This window comes from Caloenas nicobarica, chromosome 11 (genome assembly GCF_036013445.1).
Source record: "Caloenas nicobarica isolate bCalNic1 chromosome 11, bCalNic1.hap1, whole genome shotgun sequence".
Lineage (NCBI taxonomy): Eukaryota > Metazoa > Chordata > Aves > Columbiformes > Columbidae > Caloenas > Caloenas nicobarica.
Genome location: NC_088255.1, coordinates 18,293,711 through 18,309,289, shown reverse-complemented (window position 1 = coordinate 18,309,289; position 15,579 = coordinate 18,293,711). Strand labels below are relative to the sequence as shown.

Below are 15,579 nucleotides of genomic sequence, written 5' to 3'. Positions count from 1 at the left end.
TACATACCTAAGGCTTCCATCTGAGGCACAGAGCATATGCTGGCACATGAGCTGCTTCTAAAATATCCCAGGTGTGCAGAAGCACAGCAGGTGAGCGGGGGCAGCACAGGGCAGGATGAGAGCCAGTCTGTTGGCACTTGGCACTCGTCTCGGTTACGTATTAAGAAAAGGAAGGATCCCTGACTGTTGCTGTCTCCGGTATTGGCTTTTCTCTGGTAGGCGAGTGTCCATGTGCTCCGAAATACTCTGTCTTGTGCAGCATGTTGCATGGGAAGCACTGACCTAATTAAAAAGAACCGTTCCAGGCTGGGAGTTGCCAGTTTATGGCCTGCTAGAGGTCCTTCCTTGTGTGAAGGAACAGCTTGCAGCTCATCTCTGTTTTGCCAATCTAATTTTGTTAATCTTGCACTTTTGAGGGAGTTTCTTCCCACTCGTGGACCCAAAGAGGTGGGTGTGTGAAGCTCACTTTCCTTCTCTTTCTGTCTGCTGTTAGATGTCTATGGCAGAGACAGTGACTTGAAGACTTGCTGTATCTCATCTCCTCTAACCACATGAGCTTTGCTGTCGTTGTCCGGCTGCTTCCCCAGACCCTCCACGCTGCCCGCGCAGCCAGCCAGCCCCTTGCATGGCTGTCGTGTTGCAAACATATTGTTCTTACAGATCTGGGGACCGGTCTTGGTGCTCAAACAGCTCCAACTTGCTCTGGGGGCCTCACTGGAGCCCATTTTGGGCCTCTGCAGCAAGACTTTACAAGGAGCCTTCAGGGGTAGAAATAACAGGAAGAGTTTCACCTCTAGCATTGACTGGATTGCACTGGGATAGTCACCCTAGAGATCTGGTCTTGGTCTCAAGCCAAGTGCAGCTTTTAAGCAGCTCTGCTGCCCTTGCAGTGCAAACACAAGATTTCCCATGCTGTGCCTTCCCCACTCGTCTTGCCCAACGTTGGCCCCTGCTGTCTCTTGAGGCTGTTCAAGATGTTTCTTGGTTGTGACACTTCCTCAGGAGCCTCCCTTGAGAAGTTGTTGAGGAAGGTCTGCCACAGAGCCGCAGTTCTGCTGGCTGGGCTCAGTTGTCTCCTCCAGGAGAGAGAGATGACCTGGACTCATTGCAGAGTTGATCAGTTTATTCAATTAATTGATAAATCTTTATTCTGCTGCCTGGAGGTGAGACACAGAATTGGCTGCCTTGAACTCCGAGGCTCTTGTGCTATTAGGTGAGATGTAACTTGACTAATTCCCAGCTGCAGTCTGATGGGAAACATGGAGCAGCGTGTGGCAGTTCAGCACTGATGGACTCAGTCAAGCAGTCTCTGGGGTCTGTGCTTTGGGATCATGCTCCCTGTTGTTACAGGTGGGTTAAAGACAAGAGACAGAGCCTGCAAGCACGTGGCCCTTTTTCTCAGGGCCCGTCACAGAGCCATGTGTCCTATGCATCTGCCCTTCTCTGCAGCCTGGCCAGTGCTGGGAAGGAATTCACCTGTTTGTGTGGCTTCAGCATTGCCAAGTTTGTATGGCTGCTTGGCAAGGTCAGAGACCCCAGGATGGGTTAGAAAACCACTGAGCCAGGCTTAACTGGAAGTACACGATGATGTCCAAGAGCCTGCCCAAGAAAGGATTCGAGAGGTGACTTGATCCACCTCCAAGAAGTGGTATAAGATCAGTCTAATCTTAGCTGACAGCCATGGAAGGTGACCAGCAGCTGGTAGCTGAGGCCATACACCCAACACAGCAAACATGTTTTTTTTAATTCACTTTCTTTAGCACAGACTCATCTGACCAGTGTGGTTGGGGATGATGGGCAGAGGGACGTTTTTACTGTCCCTGGTGCCTCGGATCATGTCTTGTTCCTTCATTTGCTGCGTGGACACTCTCCTGGGCAGACTCCTGATGCTGTGCTCTCCCTTTGCGAGAGCTGCAGAGCTCTGCTCAGTTCTCTTCACCTGGAGATCCTGCCGTAGCCCAAGCCCTCCTCCGCCACCCAGAGTTATCCTTTTCAAAACCTTGGTTGCTTGCCTGGCCCCAAATCTGTCTTCTGTTCAGGAACTCATTACTTTTTCTGGCAGCAACGATGTCCCTGTCTCCTTCCCCTCTGCCAAAGCACTCTATAGACCTCTTCCCTGCTTTAGCTCAAACTCTTGTCACTGTGTGTGACACTCCTGTTTTTCCTGGCTGTGCCATGCTCTCAGGCAGGTGACACCCTCCTCTTCCCTCTGTCCTGGCGCAGCGTTCCTCTGTGCTGCTCCTGTGCTTCTCCCTGGCTTCCCGCGCTGTTCCCGCGGTGCTTCCAGCATGGCACCATGCTCTGTGCCCAAACGCTCTGCCCGCTCTCCTTCCTTATGCCGACTTCCTCGGCTCTACCTTCCAAAGGCAGGGAGAGGCGTAGATGTCACTGAGCAGCTGCTCCCTCTACGAATTCCTTGCAACCCAGGGAAGGTTTATCCCAGTCTGATCTCCAAAAGGTCTTTCTAAGAGTATGTGCTGCAGCTCGGCTTTCAGTGCCATGCCCTCCTGACTGCAGTGCTGCGTGCTCTAGGAAAAACACCTTTTGCAAGAAGAGTGTTCTCCCAATACTTCATGCTTGCAGCACCTCTCTGGACCTCACTCTTCATTGAGCAGCTAGAGAACAAGAGCTACACACAGCAGGTGAAGCTCTGCTCCTCTCATGTTCTGCTGTGATGTCCCTTCAGAGCCTGAACTCTTCCCCACAGTGGTTTTACCCCCAGACTGCAGCGGCAGGAGCGTCAGCACTGCGATGGGAGGCTGACGTGCGAGGAGCTCTGTGACTTCCCCTTCTCCGCTTGTGCAGCCAGCTCAGGACCGCATTTCAGACTTCTCCAACTTGGCCGTATTGATCAGGCTAGTTAAATGGCAGGCATGGGATTAGATTGAGATTACAAACAGGTTTCCCGCTGTACATCTCCCCCCACCCTCACCTTCCATTCTCGCCGAGGTCTTTCTTGCCGTGGGAGATCCTGTCTTCCTGGCTGTTCTCCTGGTCTCTTGGGGAGCAGCTGCAGTGCACCACTGCTATTCTTAGCTGTGAAGACAGCGTGCAAGTACCTGGCCCAGCAGAGCTGGAGCTGGTGCTCTGCTATCCACCCAGCAGATCTCAGATAAATTATCCACAAGATCTTGGTGGTGTGTGATTGAATTGAGTAGCTCTGCCACAGGCTGTGCTTCCAGCTATGTACACTCTGCTGTGCGGCGGGGCGCAGTAATTACTTGCTCCCCAGAAGCTGAGAGCTCTGGGTTTGTCTCAAGTGATTGTGTCCTCTTCTCTGAGAATTTGGAGGGACTCCTCAAATTCGCTTATCAGATTTCGTGCTTCCTCCTTCCCTGATGGAAGGAACAATAATCAAACAATTATCGTCCCTCAGCTATTTTTCCTGTCTTAAAGATGTTTTGCCACCTGGCTCCTGGCGCAGTCCTTTCTTCTAACACAGGAACAAAAGGATCTTCAGGTGCTGGAGAGTGGGTGTCCTGGGGACGTCTTGAGCAGTGCCTGGCTCTGTTCGGGTCTGGTGTTAACGCCTCAGGAGTGATCAGCCAGACCAAGGATCTCTAAGTCTTCCCCAGCACTAATCAAGCCACAAACTTGATTCTCATTCAGGCCTTGCCGCTGCTGTGTGATGTGCTAACAGCTACAGCAAGCAACAAGGGGATGCCCCTCGTACAGCACAGCACCCACACCTGGGAGGGATTCGGGGCAGGACATGCTGTTGCGTCTCGCTAACAGGTTTCACAGTTCTGCATGGCCATCTGCTTCTTGCTGGCTTGGTTCTGCCCAGCTCCTGGTGCTCTCCTGCTGCTTTGTCGGCCGCAGCCAGCTTGGCTCTGCCCTGGCTTTCAAAGGAAAAGCTTGGCCTGGGGCCCAGCCGGAGCCGCATGCTGCACCCTGCTCCCAGGAGTGTCCAAGCTGCCGGTGCAGGCGCTGCTGGCGCTCAGCCCGACGGGTCCCTGGCAGCAGCGGCGGTGAAAGGCGTGTAGCTGAATGACCTGACTGATCGCGACATCTCCCTTTCTCTCTGCCCCAGATCGGCGGACCATTCTCTGCCTGGATCTTCCGTTTCCACAGACTTTGGCAGCTGGCAGATGGTGACAGGGTGCGGCAGTATTCGGGAGCAGGCAATCCTGAGCGCAGACGCCTCTCTCCCGTGCAGCCTCCCAGATGAGTTCCCTAGCACTTGCCTGTAAGTGTATCAAACGCAGGATCTCTCCCTGGGTCCCCTGGCTGGCTCTGAGTGCTGGAACTTCATCACCCTGGCACTCTCCAAGAAGCCTGGGAGCCCATAACAAGCTGTCGCGTCTTCCTTGCTTTGATGCTTTCCATCCACAAATTGAGTCACTGAGCACTCTGCTTATGCTGAACTCAGAAAAAAACAAACAAACAACATTTTCGCTGCCTAATGACAGGGCAGCACTCTGCTTTCTGTAGGAAGAAGAGGCTTTTCTCTCTTCCCTGAAGATGCTGAATTTGGGCATAATTGAGTGCATTTGAGGATGCATGCTTGTCAGGACGGGACTGGTAACCCAGATTTCCTTGCTTTTGGATCTTGCTTGTCTCCATCTCCCTGCTGGGTTCAGATTCTTGCTGCAGTAAGAGAGGGGCTTTCCTTCTGTCACCCCGATTTTTATCTGACCATGCACAGCATCATTTGTAGGCAGTGCATCTGGCCAGTGCAGATCACAAGAGACCCTGCGTCTCATCACGTAAAATGGCCAGGAGGCAAATGTTCCTCCCTGAATAGAAAGCCACCTCTGTGGAAGCTAGAAAGACAGGGGATGCACTTTAATTGCTGTTAGAGGAGAGCCTTGGTTTGTGCCTTTAGGCTGCAAACTCTCAATCAAGAAACTGAAATGAAAATGAACTGAAATGAATGAAAACTGAAATGAAAAGTCTTATGAGGAGCGGCTGAGGGAACTGGGGCTGTTTAGCCTGGAAAACAGGAGGCTGAGAGGAGACCTTATCACTGTCTACAACTGCCTGAAAGGAGCTTGGAGCATGGAGGGGGTTGGTCTCTTCTCCCTAGTAGCAAGTGATAGAACGAGAGGAAATACCCTCAAGTTGCACCAGGGAAGGTTTAGATTGGATATTAGGAACATTTTTTTCACAGAAAGGGTTGTCAGGCATTGGAACAGGCTGCCCAGGGCAGTGGTGGAGTCACCATCCCTGGAGGGGTTGAACAGATGCGGAGATGAGGTTTGCACGGACATGGGGTAGTGCCAGAGTTGGGTTATAGTTGGACTTGATCTTGAGGGTCTCTTCCAAGCAAATTGATTCTATGATGCTATGAAATGGCAGATCAGGGGCTGCTGCTCATTGGCTGTGCTGGAGCTGCACTGCCAAACACTTGCTGTCCTTTACTGGGATCTGAGGATGTGCTTTGGAGGCAGAGGGCAAGCGGCGTGAAAGCCAACATCTCCTGTGAGACAGGCTTAGCTGGCCCAGCTCTCCTTCTCCTGTGTCTGTGTGCTGTGCTGCTGAGCAGAGCAGCCGCTCTCAAGTCATGATTAAGCTGCAAGCCGTATGAGTTGGCAGATCGAAGAATTGCAAGGGATGTCAGACATGGCCTGGCTGGGATTTGCTCTCCTCCTTTGACAAGGACATGCTGTGCTGCTCCTGCAGTTGTCTGGAGATCGCTGAAGGAGCAGAAGGGACTGAAGGATGAGTGGCTGAAGCAGCAACTGCTTTACTCTGCCTTGAACCTAGCTGTACTTGGTGGCTGCTGATTGCCAGCGGGTTGTTGCTGCCCTTCTTGGAGTTGGATTTAACATGAAAATAGGGCATTGAGCAGGGAAATGTGAATTACAGTTGAGCTCTGAAGCATTGGATCTGCCAGTCTGAGACCACAGGCTTGCGCTGTTCGGAGTCGGGCTGCTCGGGACAGCCGGGTTCAAAGGGAGGGGAGCAGCAGTGGTGCTTCTCCCAGGTTCTGTGAGTGCTTTGCCCTGTTCAGCTCTTCACTGGAGCTGTGGGGGGCTGGGGACCACCTGGCTGCAGGCACTGGGACCAGGCACTGTCTGGAATGGATTAAGAGTTCCCAAGGATGTTGTGTTGGGCTTGACCTGGCGCCTCCACTTTCTCTCTGCTCTGCATCAGCTCTGTCGCTTAGGAGCCCATTGTAGTTTTATCCCAGTTTTTTCGCAGCCCAGCACAGTATGAATTTTTGGAAAATTAAATTCCATTTAAGTTCCCACTTTACATCTCAACTGGCAGCAGCTTGAAGAAGGTTCGCTTGTCACAGCCTACTTCCTTGCGCTTGTGTGGGGCTTGTCGGGGCTTTCTTAGAGCTGGGGCTTTGACAGCCTCCTCTCATCCCGCACCCCAAGCTGCAGATGGGCGAGCAGGCTGTAGGAAGTGTAGCGGGGCAGAGCGCTGAGGATTCGGCGAGGAAGCACGACCTGCGTCCCTCATTGAGCTGCTTGGAGTGGAATGGTGCAGCCACTTTGTGTTGGGCAGTGGCCGGCTGCTTGACCCTGCACCTTGGAGTGTCTCGCTCCATGAGAGAAACCTACAAATCTAAATACAAATTCTGCCTCGTAAAGAAGTGCGAGAGCCAGAAGGCAGGAGACCTCTCTGCTGCACGCCCTCGCTTACCTCTGCCTGTGACATTTCAGATCACTGTACTCAGGTGCAACTAAGTCCTGCTTTCATGTAGCTTATTTTTAATGCTTGCAAGTTCCACATCCTCATTACGTTGCCAAAAAAACATCTCTTTAATATGTTTAGATATGTTGCCTTTTTTCCTTTGCCCTCTGGCTTCTCTTTATTATCAGACACTGTAAACAGCGGCCCGGTTGGCTGCCTCGGCATCGCTTGCTGTTTATAGGCCTCCCACCATATCCTCTTGCTGCTGTTTCCGTACTGAAGCTGTTGGCTGTGGGTGGTTAACGCTTCCATTCAAATGAGCTGTGCCAATTTATAGCCAGCCCAGGCGCTGGAGAGATTAAAGAGAATTTTTTATGGGGAAGGTTTGCGCTGTGCCCTTGGAGTGACCTTTGAGGAATGTCTTATTCTCTCTGCGAAGAACCGGCACATCGCAGAGGCACTGCAGCAAGGACCACTTGAGGCCAGAGCGCTTGGAACAGCTGCCTCTGAACCCTGAGCTTGTTTTCCCCTGTTCCCTTGGCTGAAATGTCGCCTTCCCCTCCTCTCTTTTCCCCTCGCCCCTAACCAGGTGCGTGGATCAGCTGGAGAGGAGAGCAGATCCCGGGGGAAGCCGTGCCCTACTCTGCAGGCAGTTTTCCTGCTTGCAGAGAGCAGCCGTTCTGGGGAGCAGAAGTAAAACGCCGCTCAGCTTTCCTCTTTCCACAGCTGGAGCGCTCCTTGGGGCTTTTTGTCACCTTGCCTGCTCCCTCCCATGCTCTCTGTCCCCAGAGCTGCCTGTGGTGGCTCAAGTGCAAGACACTGAGGCCGGTGGAAGTGAGGGACAGTCACAAATTGGTTGGAAGTGACTGTCCAGGCACGGCACATGTGAACAGGGTCCGTCTGGGAATGCTGTGCAAGGAGGGAGCTGGCGCAGGGGCTGACATCAGCCAGCACCTGCTTGGCGAAAACAGCACTTTTCTGTGTGAACCGTGGCCTTGCAAGCAGTGTAGTGGTGGGAGAAACCAGGGCCGTTTGGTGAAGGAGGAGACCAGGAGGAGAGGAGGAGAACTGGGGTGGTGAGAGGCTCCATGAGTTGGGTTGGGTTGGGTTGGGTAAGGAGGCAGTGGCACCCCCGCCTCGGCCACTGGAGCCAGCTGAGCACCATGGCCCTGCAGGCAGAGCCCCAGCCCTGCTGCCACCCTCCTGCCCCACATCAGGAGTGAGAGCTGGGGCTGGGGGAGGGATGGCTGCAGTTGCTGACCTCCCCCTTCTCTCTCCTAGGCTGGTGTCGGTGAGCGACCGTGAGTCCCGGCTGGAAGAAGTGCGTTCCGCCTTTCTGGCCAACTACAGCCGGACCATCGGCCTGAAAGCCGTGTCCCCCAGCCCCTCGGGGGCCATCGGTGGCCTCCTCGAGCAGTTCGTGCGGGGTGTGGGACTGAGAGGCAGCAGCACGCTCTGAGTGCGGCATTCCCCGACCACCGGCTGGAGAACCGGGGCTGGCGGGTTCCCCCTGGCCGAGTCAGGACCGCCCTTCCCGGTGTGGGCACCTGCGGCACCGAGCACCCGCCCCCGGCCCCCCGTGCCTGGGGCTGGAGGAGCGTGGGGGGCTCCGGCGCGTCTCTGCAGTAAAGACACCCGAGCTGTCCCCTGTCCTGCCTCTGTCCGGGCTGCGGGGGGGCGGGCGGCGGTGCGGAGGAGCCGGGCGGCGGGAAGCGCTCCGCCGGGGGCGCCGCTCGCTATAAATAGCCCGGCCCACGCTCCGGGAGCGGCGGCACCGAAATAGCACCGAGAAGGGACCGGGAGCCGGGAGGAAGCTCCCGGCGGGGCGGGAGTCGGAGCCGAGTCTCTGCTGCGCTGGGCTGGGGCGCGGAGCTGAGCCCGCACGCCCGGACGGGAGGTCCCGGTGGGGCTCAGTGGTACCGGGAACCGGGACCGAGCCCCCGCCGGCTTGGGACGCGGTCCCGGGGCTGAGCCCGCGGCTCCCCGTGCCGCCTCTGGAGCCGAGCCGTCGCGGGTCAGGCCGGTGCCAAGCCCCTCGGTGCCCAGGGCGGCGCTGCCGGTGGGGCCGGGGCCGCCGTGCCCGTTCCCGTGCCCGCCCCCGGGCGCGCCCGCCTCGGCAGCGCGGGAGGAGGCGGTGCGGAGCAGCGGCGGCGCTCGGGCGGGGATGGCGTCTCCGGGAGCGCTGGAACCGGCGGCCGGCAGCGTGCCGGGAACCAAGGTGGAGCTCACCGTGTCCTGCCGGTGAGCCGGGAGCGGGCGGGGACCAGTGCTCGGATACGAGTGGGTGCGAAACGCGCGGGGATGCGCCGCGGGATGCCCGTGCCCCGCAGCCACTCACTGCCCACCGGTCAGCCCCGGGATAGGGGAGGGGTGGGCTGCGGGTCCCCCTCGCTGCCCGGGCACCGCTCTGTGCCACGGCGGGTGCGCAGCGCCCTTCTGCCCGGCTGCCACTCGTGGGGAGTGGTCCCGTCCCCTCCGCGGCGTCCCGGAGGATGCCGGCAGCGGGCACGGCGCCGCTGGTCGGAGGGACCTGCCGCCCTTCCCCGGGGCTGGGGTGCGGGACGGCCCGGCTCGGGGTGCTGCCGGCGGGGTGCTGCTGCTGGCTGCAGACAGGCCGCCCGGCTCCGTGAGCCCCGTGGGGAGGCAGCAGGGCCGGGAGTGGGGGCAGCGTGGGGCCCGTGACGGGACGGGGGCTGCGGGAGGGATGCTGCTCGGTGCTCTCGGCTCCTGCCGGGGTCTGCGGGGCAAGCGGCAGCTGCTGAGACGGTCTGTCGGTGGCTAAATATAGCCGGGCAGAGGCACCGCTGCCCTCACTGCTCGCAGCCGGGGGGTCCTCTCCACTGGGACCAGCAGCAGAATCCGCTGTGCTGGGGGGGGTCAGGAGAGGCCTGTGGCCAGTCCCCCAAAGCCCCCTGCCTAGCTGGACAGCTCTGGCATGTCCCAAGGCCCTGCAAACTTCAGTCTGGGCTGGGGGCTGCTGTGCCCCCTCCCTGCGGCTGAGCCCCTGCCCTCCCTGCCAGCCCCTCTTGTCAGCGGGCAGGGGAGCTGTGGGGCTGTGGGGCCTGGTAACTCCGGGCAGGGGCTGGGGTTGGCTCCTGGAGATGGCCCAGAGCAGGGTCAGGCTTTGGCTTGTGGCTCCCCAAGAGCTCAGCCCTGTCCAGGGCTGCTGGGGGACCCTGGGTGTCTATCTGCTGTGCCGCCATCCCTGTGCACTGGGGCCAGGGGAGCTGGCTGAGCCCCACAGCCCTTGGCTGTGCCCCAGCCCACCCCATGCGGCCACCCTAGGGATGAGGGAAGGATCCCGGCAGAGCTGGTCGCAGCCCCCAGCACTTCCTAGTGTCACACCATGCAAAGGATGAGGATCAATTGCTCTCCCCACTGGCTGCCCAGCCCCTGCTCTGTGTCTCCTTTCTTCTCACTTCTGCACCCCACCATTAGCTGCGCTCCTGCTGCCGGGGTGCAACGGGCAACCAGCCAGCGCCGGCAGCACAGAGGAAGGTTTCATCCTCTAAATGGGTTCCCTGTCATGTTCAATCACTGTCAGCACTGGAGACGCTGCTCCCAGCTCACCCTATTGTCCCCCCAAACCCTGCGGTGGGAGCCAGCGTGTCCCCCTGAGGTGCTGGGGCTCTCAGCCCTAGGTGCCGGCACAGCCATGATGCCATCCTGTGATCGGGGGGGGGAGGAGGACATGGTGACTCTCTGCTGGGCTGTGTGGGTGGCACCCAGGTCGGCTCATGCCTGGCTCCATCCCCCCAGGAACCTGCTGGACATGGACACCTTCTCCAAGTCTGACCCAGGTGGGTGGCAGGGCTGGGCAGGGGGCACAACGTGGCACGGGCATGGCACGGCGTTGCAGCCCAGCTCTGCTCCTCTCTCCGCAGTGGTTGTCCTCTTCATGCAGGGCTCAGGGAGCAGCGAGTGGAAGGAGGTGAGTGCAGCCCCTCTCGCTGGGTCCGTGGGGCTGCTTCCAGCCCTGTGCCGGGGGAGCTGCTGCCTCCAGCGCCGCTGCTCCTGGCTAATCCCTGCCTGAGTTAAACAGGCCCATATGGCCACCCGTGTCCACGCTAACGGTCCCTCCATGTCCACACTAATGATCTGGTCCCGCCAGCAGTGCTAATCCGCCCACTAGGATTAGCACCAGGGCAGCTGTGACAGGGAGGGGTCCTGGGGAGGTGGGCAGGGTCGGGGGGCTGTCCTCACTCCTCTCTCCGCAGTTTGGGCGCACTGAGGTGATCGACAACACCCTGAACCCCGACTTTGTCCGCAAGTTTGTCCTCGACTACTACTTTGAGGAGAAGCAAAACCTCCGTTTTGACGTGTGAGTGGGGCAGTCAGGGAGGGGTGGAGCAAAGCACTAGGTCAGTAACAAATAACCATAATAAATAGGGATAATAAATAACAATAATAAATAAGGATACCGTAGCAAAAGCACAGACGGGTGGGGAAGTGGGGCTGCATGCCAGGGCACCCCCAGGCATCAGCTCAGGGCTCTGCTCTCCCACCACCAGCTACAACGTGGACTCCAAGAGCTGCTCCATTTTAAAGCAGGTGAGAGCAGCCCGGGCTGGGGGGACGCGTGGTGACACCCCAGCATGACGCCACGGTGGGGTGCCTCGAGGCTGTGCCCTGTGTGGGTGCTGTCGGGGGGGACAGATGCCCCTTGAGGGGCTCTAACCCACTCTCCATCTCTCCGTGCCCCGTGGGGACTGCAGAAGGTAGGCGCTTACCACACTCCAGCTCCTGCTCTGCCCTGGGAACTCAGACCTTGTGGGGATGCCTGCTGGGGCAGGATGGGGCCAGGACACTGCACATGGGTGGCTTTTGGGGTGCAGGATGGCTGTAAGGTGGCCCAAAGGGTGCAGGATGGTTTCAGGACACATGGGGTGGCTCTGGAGCGATGGGTCCAGGGCATGTGGGGTGGCTCTGGAAGGGCACAGGGTGGGTCTAGGGCTGTGGAATGATGCAAAGGGCACAGGATGGGTGCAGAGCACATGGGGCAGGGCACCTGGGGTGGCCCTGGATGGGTCCTGGGCTGGGAGGTGGTTCTTGGGGCACAGAGTTGGTTCAGGGCACATGGGGTGGCCCTAGGGCAGGGTGGCTGCAGGTCTCACAGGCGTGTTGGGAGGGCAAGAGGTGGGTGTGGGTGGTGGGGGGACTGGGGCAGGAGCCCCCGGGGTCTCACAGCGCTGTGCTTGGGGCACAGGACTTCCTGGGGCAGGCGTTTGTGGCACTGGGGGAGGTGATCGGGTCCCAGCGGGGCCGCCTGGAGAGAGCCCTCACGTGAGTCCTGCCCCATGGTGGGGCAAGGCGGGGTCCTGCGCTATGTCCCCAGCCACCCGCCCCAGCTGGGACCCCTTCCTGCATGTCCCCCGCTGGGGACACTGGCCACACTGCTGACTGCCAGCCCTGTGGCATAAGCCCCAACTCCAAACCCCCCTCCTGCCTCTGTCCCATCTTTGTCCCCGTGCTGACCATGCACCTCTGGTCCCAGGGGGGTCCCGGGGAAGCGGTGTGGGACCATCCTGCTGTTGGCCGAGGAGCTGAGCAACTGCCGGGTGAGTGCCCGTGTCCCAGCAGCAGCAAGGTGGGGGCTGCATGGCCCCCGCAGTGCAGGCGGCTGCTGGGGCCAGGGGTAAGGAGGTGGCCAGCGGTGACGGTCCCCATCCCCAGGACATCGTCACGATGCAACTGTGCGCCAACAAGCTGGACAAGAAGGACTTCTTCGGAAAATCCGACCCCTTCCTCGTCTTCTATCGCAGCAATGAGGACGGCACGTGAGCGCCGGGCCTGGCGGGGCGGGCAGGGTGCCAGTGTTACCATACGGCACAACCCGACCCTTCCCTGTCAACACAGCTTCACCATCTGCCATAAGACAGAGGTGGTGAAGAACACACTCAACCCGGTGTGGCAGCCCTTCACCATCCCCGTGCGCGCCCTCTGCAATGGTGACTACGACCGGTACGGGGACAGGGATGGGGACAGGGGCAGCCGTGGGGCCAGAGCAGGGTATGAGCATCTTCTTTGTAGGTTTGGCCCCACAGCGACAGGCAGCTCAGAATTATGTCCTTATTCGTTTTTTCTTTTCTCTTTTGCAACCCAAATTACATAAAGGCATCCCCCTCCTTTCCAGGGCCCTCGCCCATGACCCAAATTTACCGCTTCCCTCTTGGCAGAGCCGTGAGCCAGGCTGGCAAGGCGGCTCTGCCGGCAGGCAGGGTGCTTGCTGCCGGGGTGCTGCAGGGCTGGGTGTCCCCAAGCTGGGGGTGCTGTGCCAGCCAGGCTGGCTGCTCACCATCCTCCCACCTTTACTTTCAGGACAGTGAAGATTGACGTGTACGACTGGGACCGGGACGGGAGGTGAGGCTGTGCCCGTGGAGTGGCGGGGGACGTCAGGGTGCCACTGCTGCTTCCTGGGGTGCCCCTCACTGGGGTGTCTGGCCATGCCAACCCTGTGTTCTTCCCGCAGCCACGATTTCATTGGGGAGTTCGCCACCAGCTACCGGGAGCTCTCCCGAGCACAGAGCCAGTTCACAGTGTATGAGGTAGGGTGGGGGAGCCAGGGCAAGGGGTCGGGGACACCCCACACCAGGGCCAACCCAGCCCTGCGCCCACAGGTGCTGAACCCCAGGAAGAAATGCAAGAAGAAGAAATATGTGAACTCCGGCACTGTGAGTGGGGCTGGGGTGCTCCTGGGGCTCCTGCCGGTGGACAGCTGGGTCTGACCCCACCACCGTGCCTGCCAAGGAGCAGGGGGTGCGGGTCTGACCTGCTCCCGTGCCCGCAGGTGACACTACTCTCCTTCTCCGTTGAGTCCGAGTTCACCTTTGTCGACTACATTCGGGGCGGGTGAGTGGGGGGCCAGGTGCCCCCTGGCTCCCAGAGACCCCCCCATGGGTGAGGGTCTTGGGGTCAGGACAGCAGTGACGGTGCAGGTGCAGCCTGGAGGTGACAATGGGGTGGTGGGGCTGGGGAGGGGGGAGGATGGCAAGCCTGGGCTGTGGGGTGGTGGCTGGGGAATGGGGGGACCCAGGTGATGGGTCCCGGGGGACACGCCACGCCGTGGGGCTGGCAGCCTCCCTCGCTCTCCCCTTAAGGACGCAGCTGAATTTCACTGTTGCCATTGACTTCACGGCCTCCAATGGTGAGTGTGGCCGGCGTCAGGGGGGGGTCCCTGTCACCACAGCCATGGGGCAGGTGCCAATGGGCGCTGTGCCGCAGGGATGCCATCGCAGCCCACCTCGCTGCACTACGCAAGCCCCTACCAGCTGAGCGCCTACGCCCTGGCGCTGAAGGCGGTGGGGGAGGTCATCCAGGACTACGACAGTGACAAGCTCTTCCCTGCCTACGGCTTTGGTGCCAAACTCCCACCCGATGGCAAGATCTCCCACCAGTTCCCCCTGGTGCGCTCTGGGATTGGGGGGGATCACTGGGGTGGGGGTGCACACAGCAGCTTGGCAGGGTGGGGAAGCAGCCGCCCCGACATCCCATAGACAAGGGGGGACACTGGGAGCCATGGTCACCCTCCAAGTGCCCGTTGCATCCTCCAGAACAACAACGTGGACAACCCCAGCTGTGCCGGCATCGAGGGCGTGCTGGAGTCCTACCTCCAGAGCCTGCGCACCGTCCAGCTCTACGGTCCCACCAACTTTGCCCCTGTCATCAACCAGGTGGCTGGGTGAGTGCCAGGGCAGTCTGTCCCCTTTGCTGTCTGCAAATGCCACCAGTCCCACAGCAGGGCCAGATGCCCTACACCGGTGGGGCTGCTGGAGGGAGCCCCATCCCCTTTCTCCACAGGGTGGCTGCCCAGGTGACCGACGGCTCGCAGTACCACGTCCTCCTCATCATCACCGACGGCGTCATCTCTGACATGCTGCAGACCAAGGAAGCCATTGTCACTGTGAGTGCACCCTCATTCCCCTGAGTTCACCCCACGCCAGGTGCTGCCCTCGCTGTCACTCCGCTTCTGCCCCACAGGCTTCTGCCTTGCCCATGTCCATCATCATCGTGGGAGTAGGTCCGGCTGAGTTTGAGGGTGAGTTGGGGCCTGGGGACACAGGGGGTGGGGGGCAGAAACACGGACTCTTCCTCCAGGATGCCTTTGGCATCTTGGAGGAAGGGACAGTGTATCTGTCCCCGGTGGCCACCCCACTGATGCTTGGTGATACCGGCTGTCACCCCCCAGCCATGGAGGAGCTGGATGGTGACGAGGTACGGGTGTCCTCCCGCGGACGCTACGCCGAGAGGGACATCGTACAGGTAACACTGGCACTGAGCCCAGTCTCACCACGAGCAAGAGATGCTCAGCCTCTTGCTGACCCCACGCAGCTGCAGTTTTGTTTCCAACGGGGCTGCAAACTTCTTTCCCTCAAAGTTCGTGCCGTTTCGGGATTACGTGGACGATTCGGGAAACCAGGTGCTGAGCATGGCCCGCCTGGCCAAGGATGTGCTGGCTGAGATCCCCGAGCAGCTCCTCTCCTACATGAAGACCCGGGACATCAAGCCTCGCCGGGCGGACCCCCAGTAGCTCCTCCGTGGGCTGTGAGGACGAGGACATGTCACCGTTCTCCTGCCGGGCCTCGGCCGTGGAGATGTGTCCCTGCAAGGGCAATACGGGGCCGCTGAGCGCGGCTGGGACCCTCCTGGCAGCAAAGCCTCGGGGCCGGACACCCCCAGCTGCCCGGCGGGCACAGCAGGGCTGGCCCAGGGGGTCCTGGCCCGATGCCCGGGCACAGGCTGTTGGGGTACGCCGTGTCCCGCCTCGGGTCCCGGCCCCAGGGAGGCGGCTGGGGCTGGGTGAGCACCGGGGGTCCCGGCGCCTTGGGGCAGCGGACATCACCCCGCTCCCGCCCGCGCCGCAGCCGGGCGCCGGTGCCCCGGTGCTGCCCTGCCTGTCCCCCGCCTGCCCCCTGCCCGGGGGGTGCCGGGGCTCGGCGAGTCTGTACCGCGCTACCGACTGTAAATAAACCGCTCGGACCGGACGCGCTGCTG

General features: G+C 59.9%; 2 protein-coding genes across 6 annotated transcripts in view; both read left to right on the top strand.

Annotated features, from left to right (window-relative positions):
• The window catches only part of MTMR14 (myotubularin related protein 14), a 32,359-nt gene extending 24,126 nt beyond the window's left edge, over positions 1-8,233 (top strand). For 2 of the 3 annotated variants that reach the window (XM_065642423.1, XM_065642422.1), the window contains exons 18-19: positions 4,034-4,189; positions 7,870-8,233. In XM_065642423.1, the coding sequence (XP_065498495.1) occupies positions 4,034-4,189; positions 7,870-8,047 (334 nt within the window). In that variant the 3' untranslated portion in view covers positions 8,048-8,233. The remainder of the gene's footprint in view (positions 1-4,033; positions 4,190-7,869) is intronic. The other variant, XM_065642424.1, reaches the window with a different exon arrangement.
• Positions 8,234-8,752: 519 nt separating this feature from the next.
• On the top strand, positions 8,753-15,191 carry CPNE9 (copine family member 9). Of its 3 annotated transcripts, XM_065642963.1 has the most exons (21): positions 8,753-8,829; positions 10,348-10,388; positions 10,473-10,519; positions 10,806-10,909; positions 11,100-11,139; positions 11,304-11,306; positions 11,795-11,871; positions 12,083-12,146; positions 12,262-12,365; positions 12,445-12,549; positions 12,907-12,948; positions 13,058-13,133; positions 13,206-13,259; positions 13,376-13,437; positions 13,686-13,732; positions 13,810-13,991; positions 14,139-14,266; positions 14,386-14,488; positions 14,566-14,623; positions 14,774-14,847; positions 14,963-15,191. In XM_065642963.1, the coding sequence occupies exons 1-21, from the start codon at positions 8,753-8,755 to the stop codon at positions 15,113-15,115; spliced, it is 1,641 nt and encodes a 546-aa protein (XP_065499035.1). In that variant the 3' UTR covers positions 15,116-15,191. The 3 variants fall into 3 exon arrangements, with proteins under 3 accessions (XP_065499035.1, XP_065499034.1, XP_065499033.1); XM_065642962.1 differs by lacking the exon at positions 11,304-11,306; XM_065642961.1 differs by lacking the exon at positions 11,304-11,306 and having other exon boundaries at positions 13,058-13,259.
• Positions 15,192-15,579: the final 388 nt, after the last annotated feature.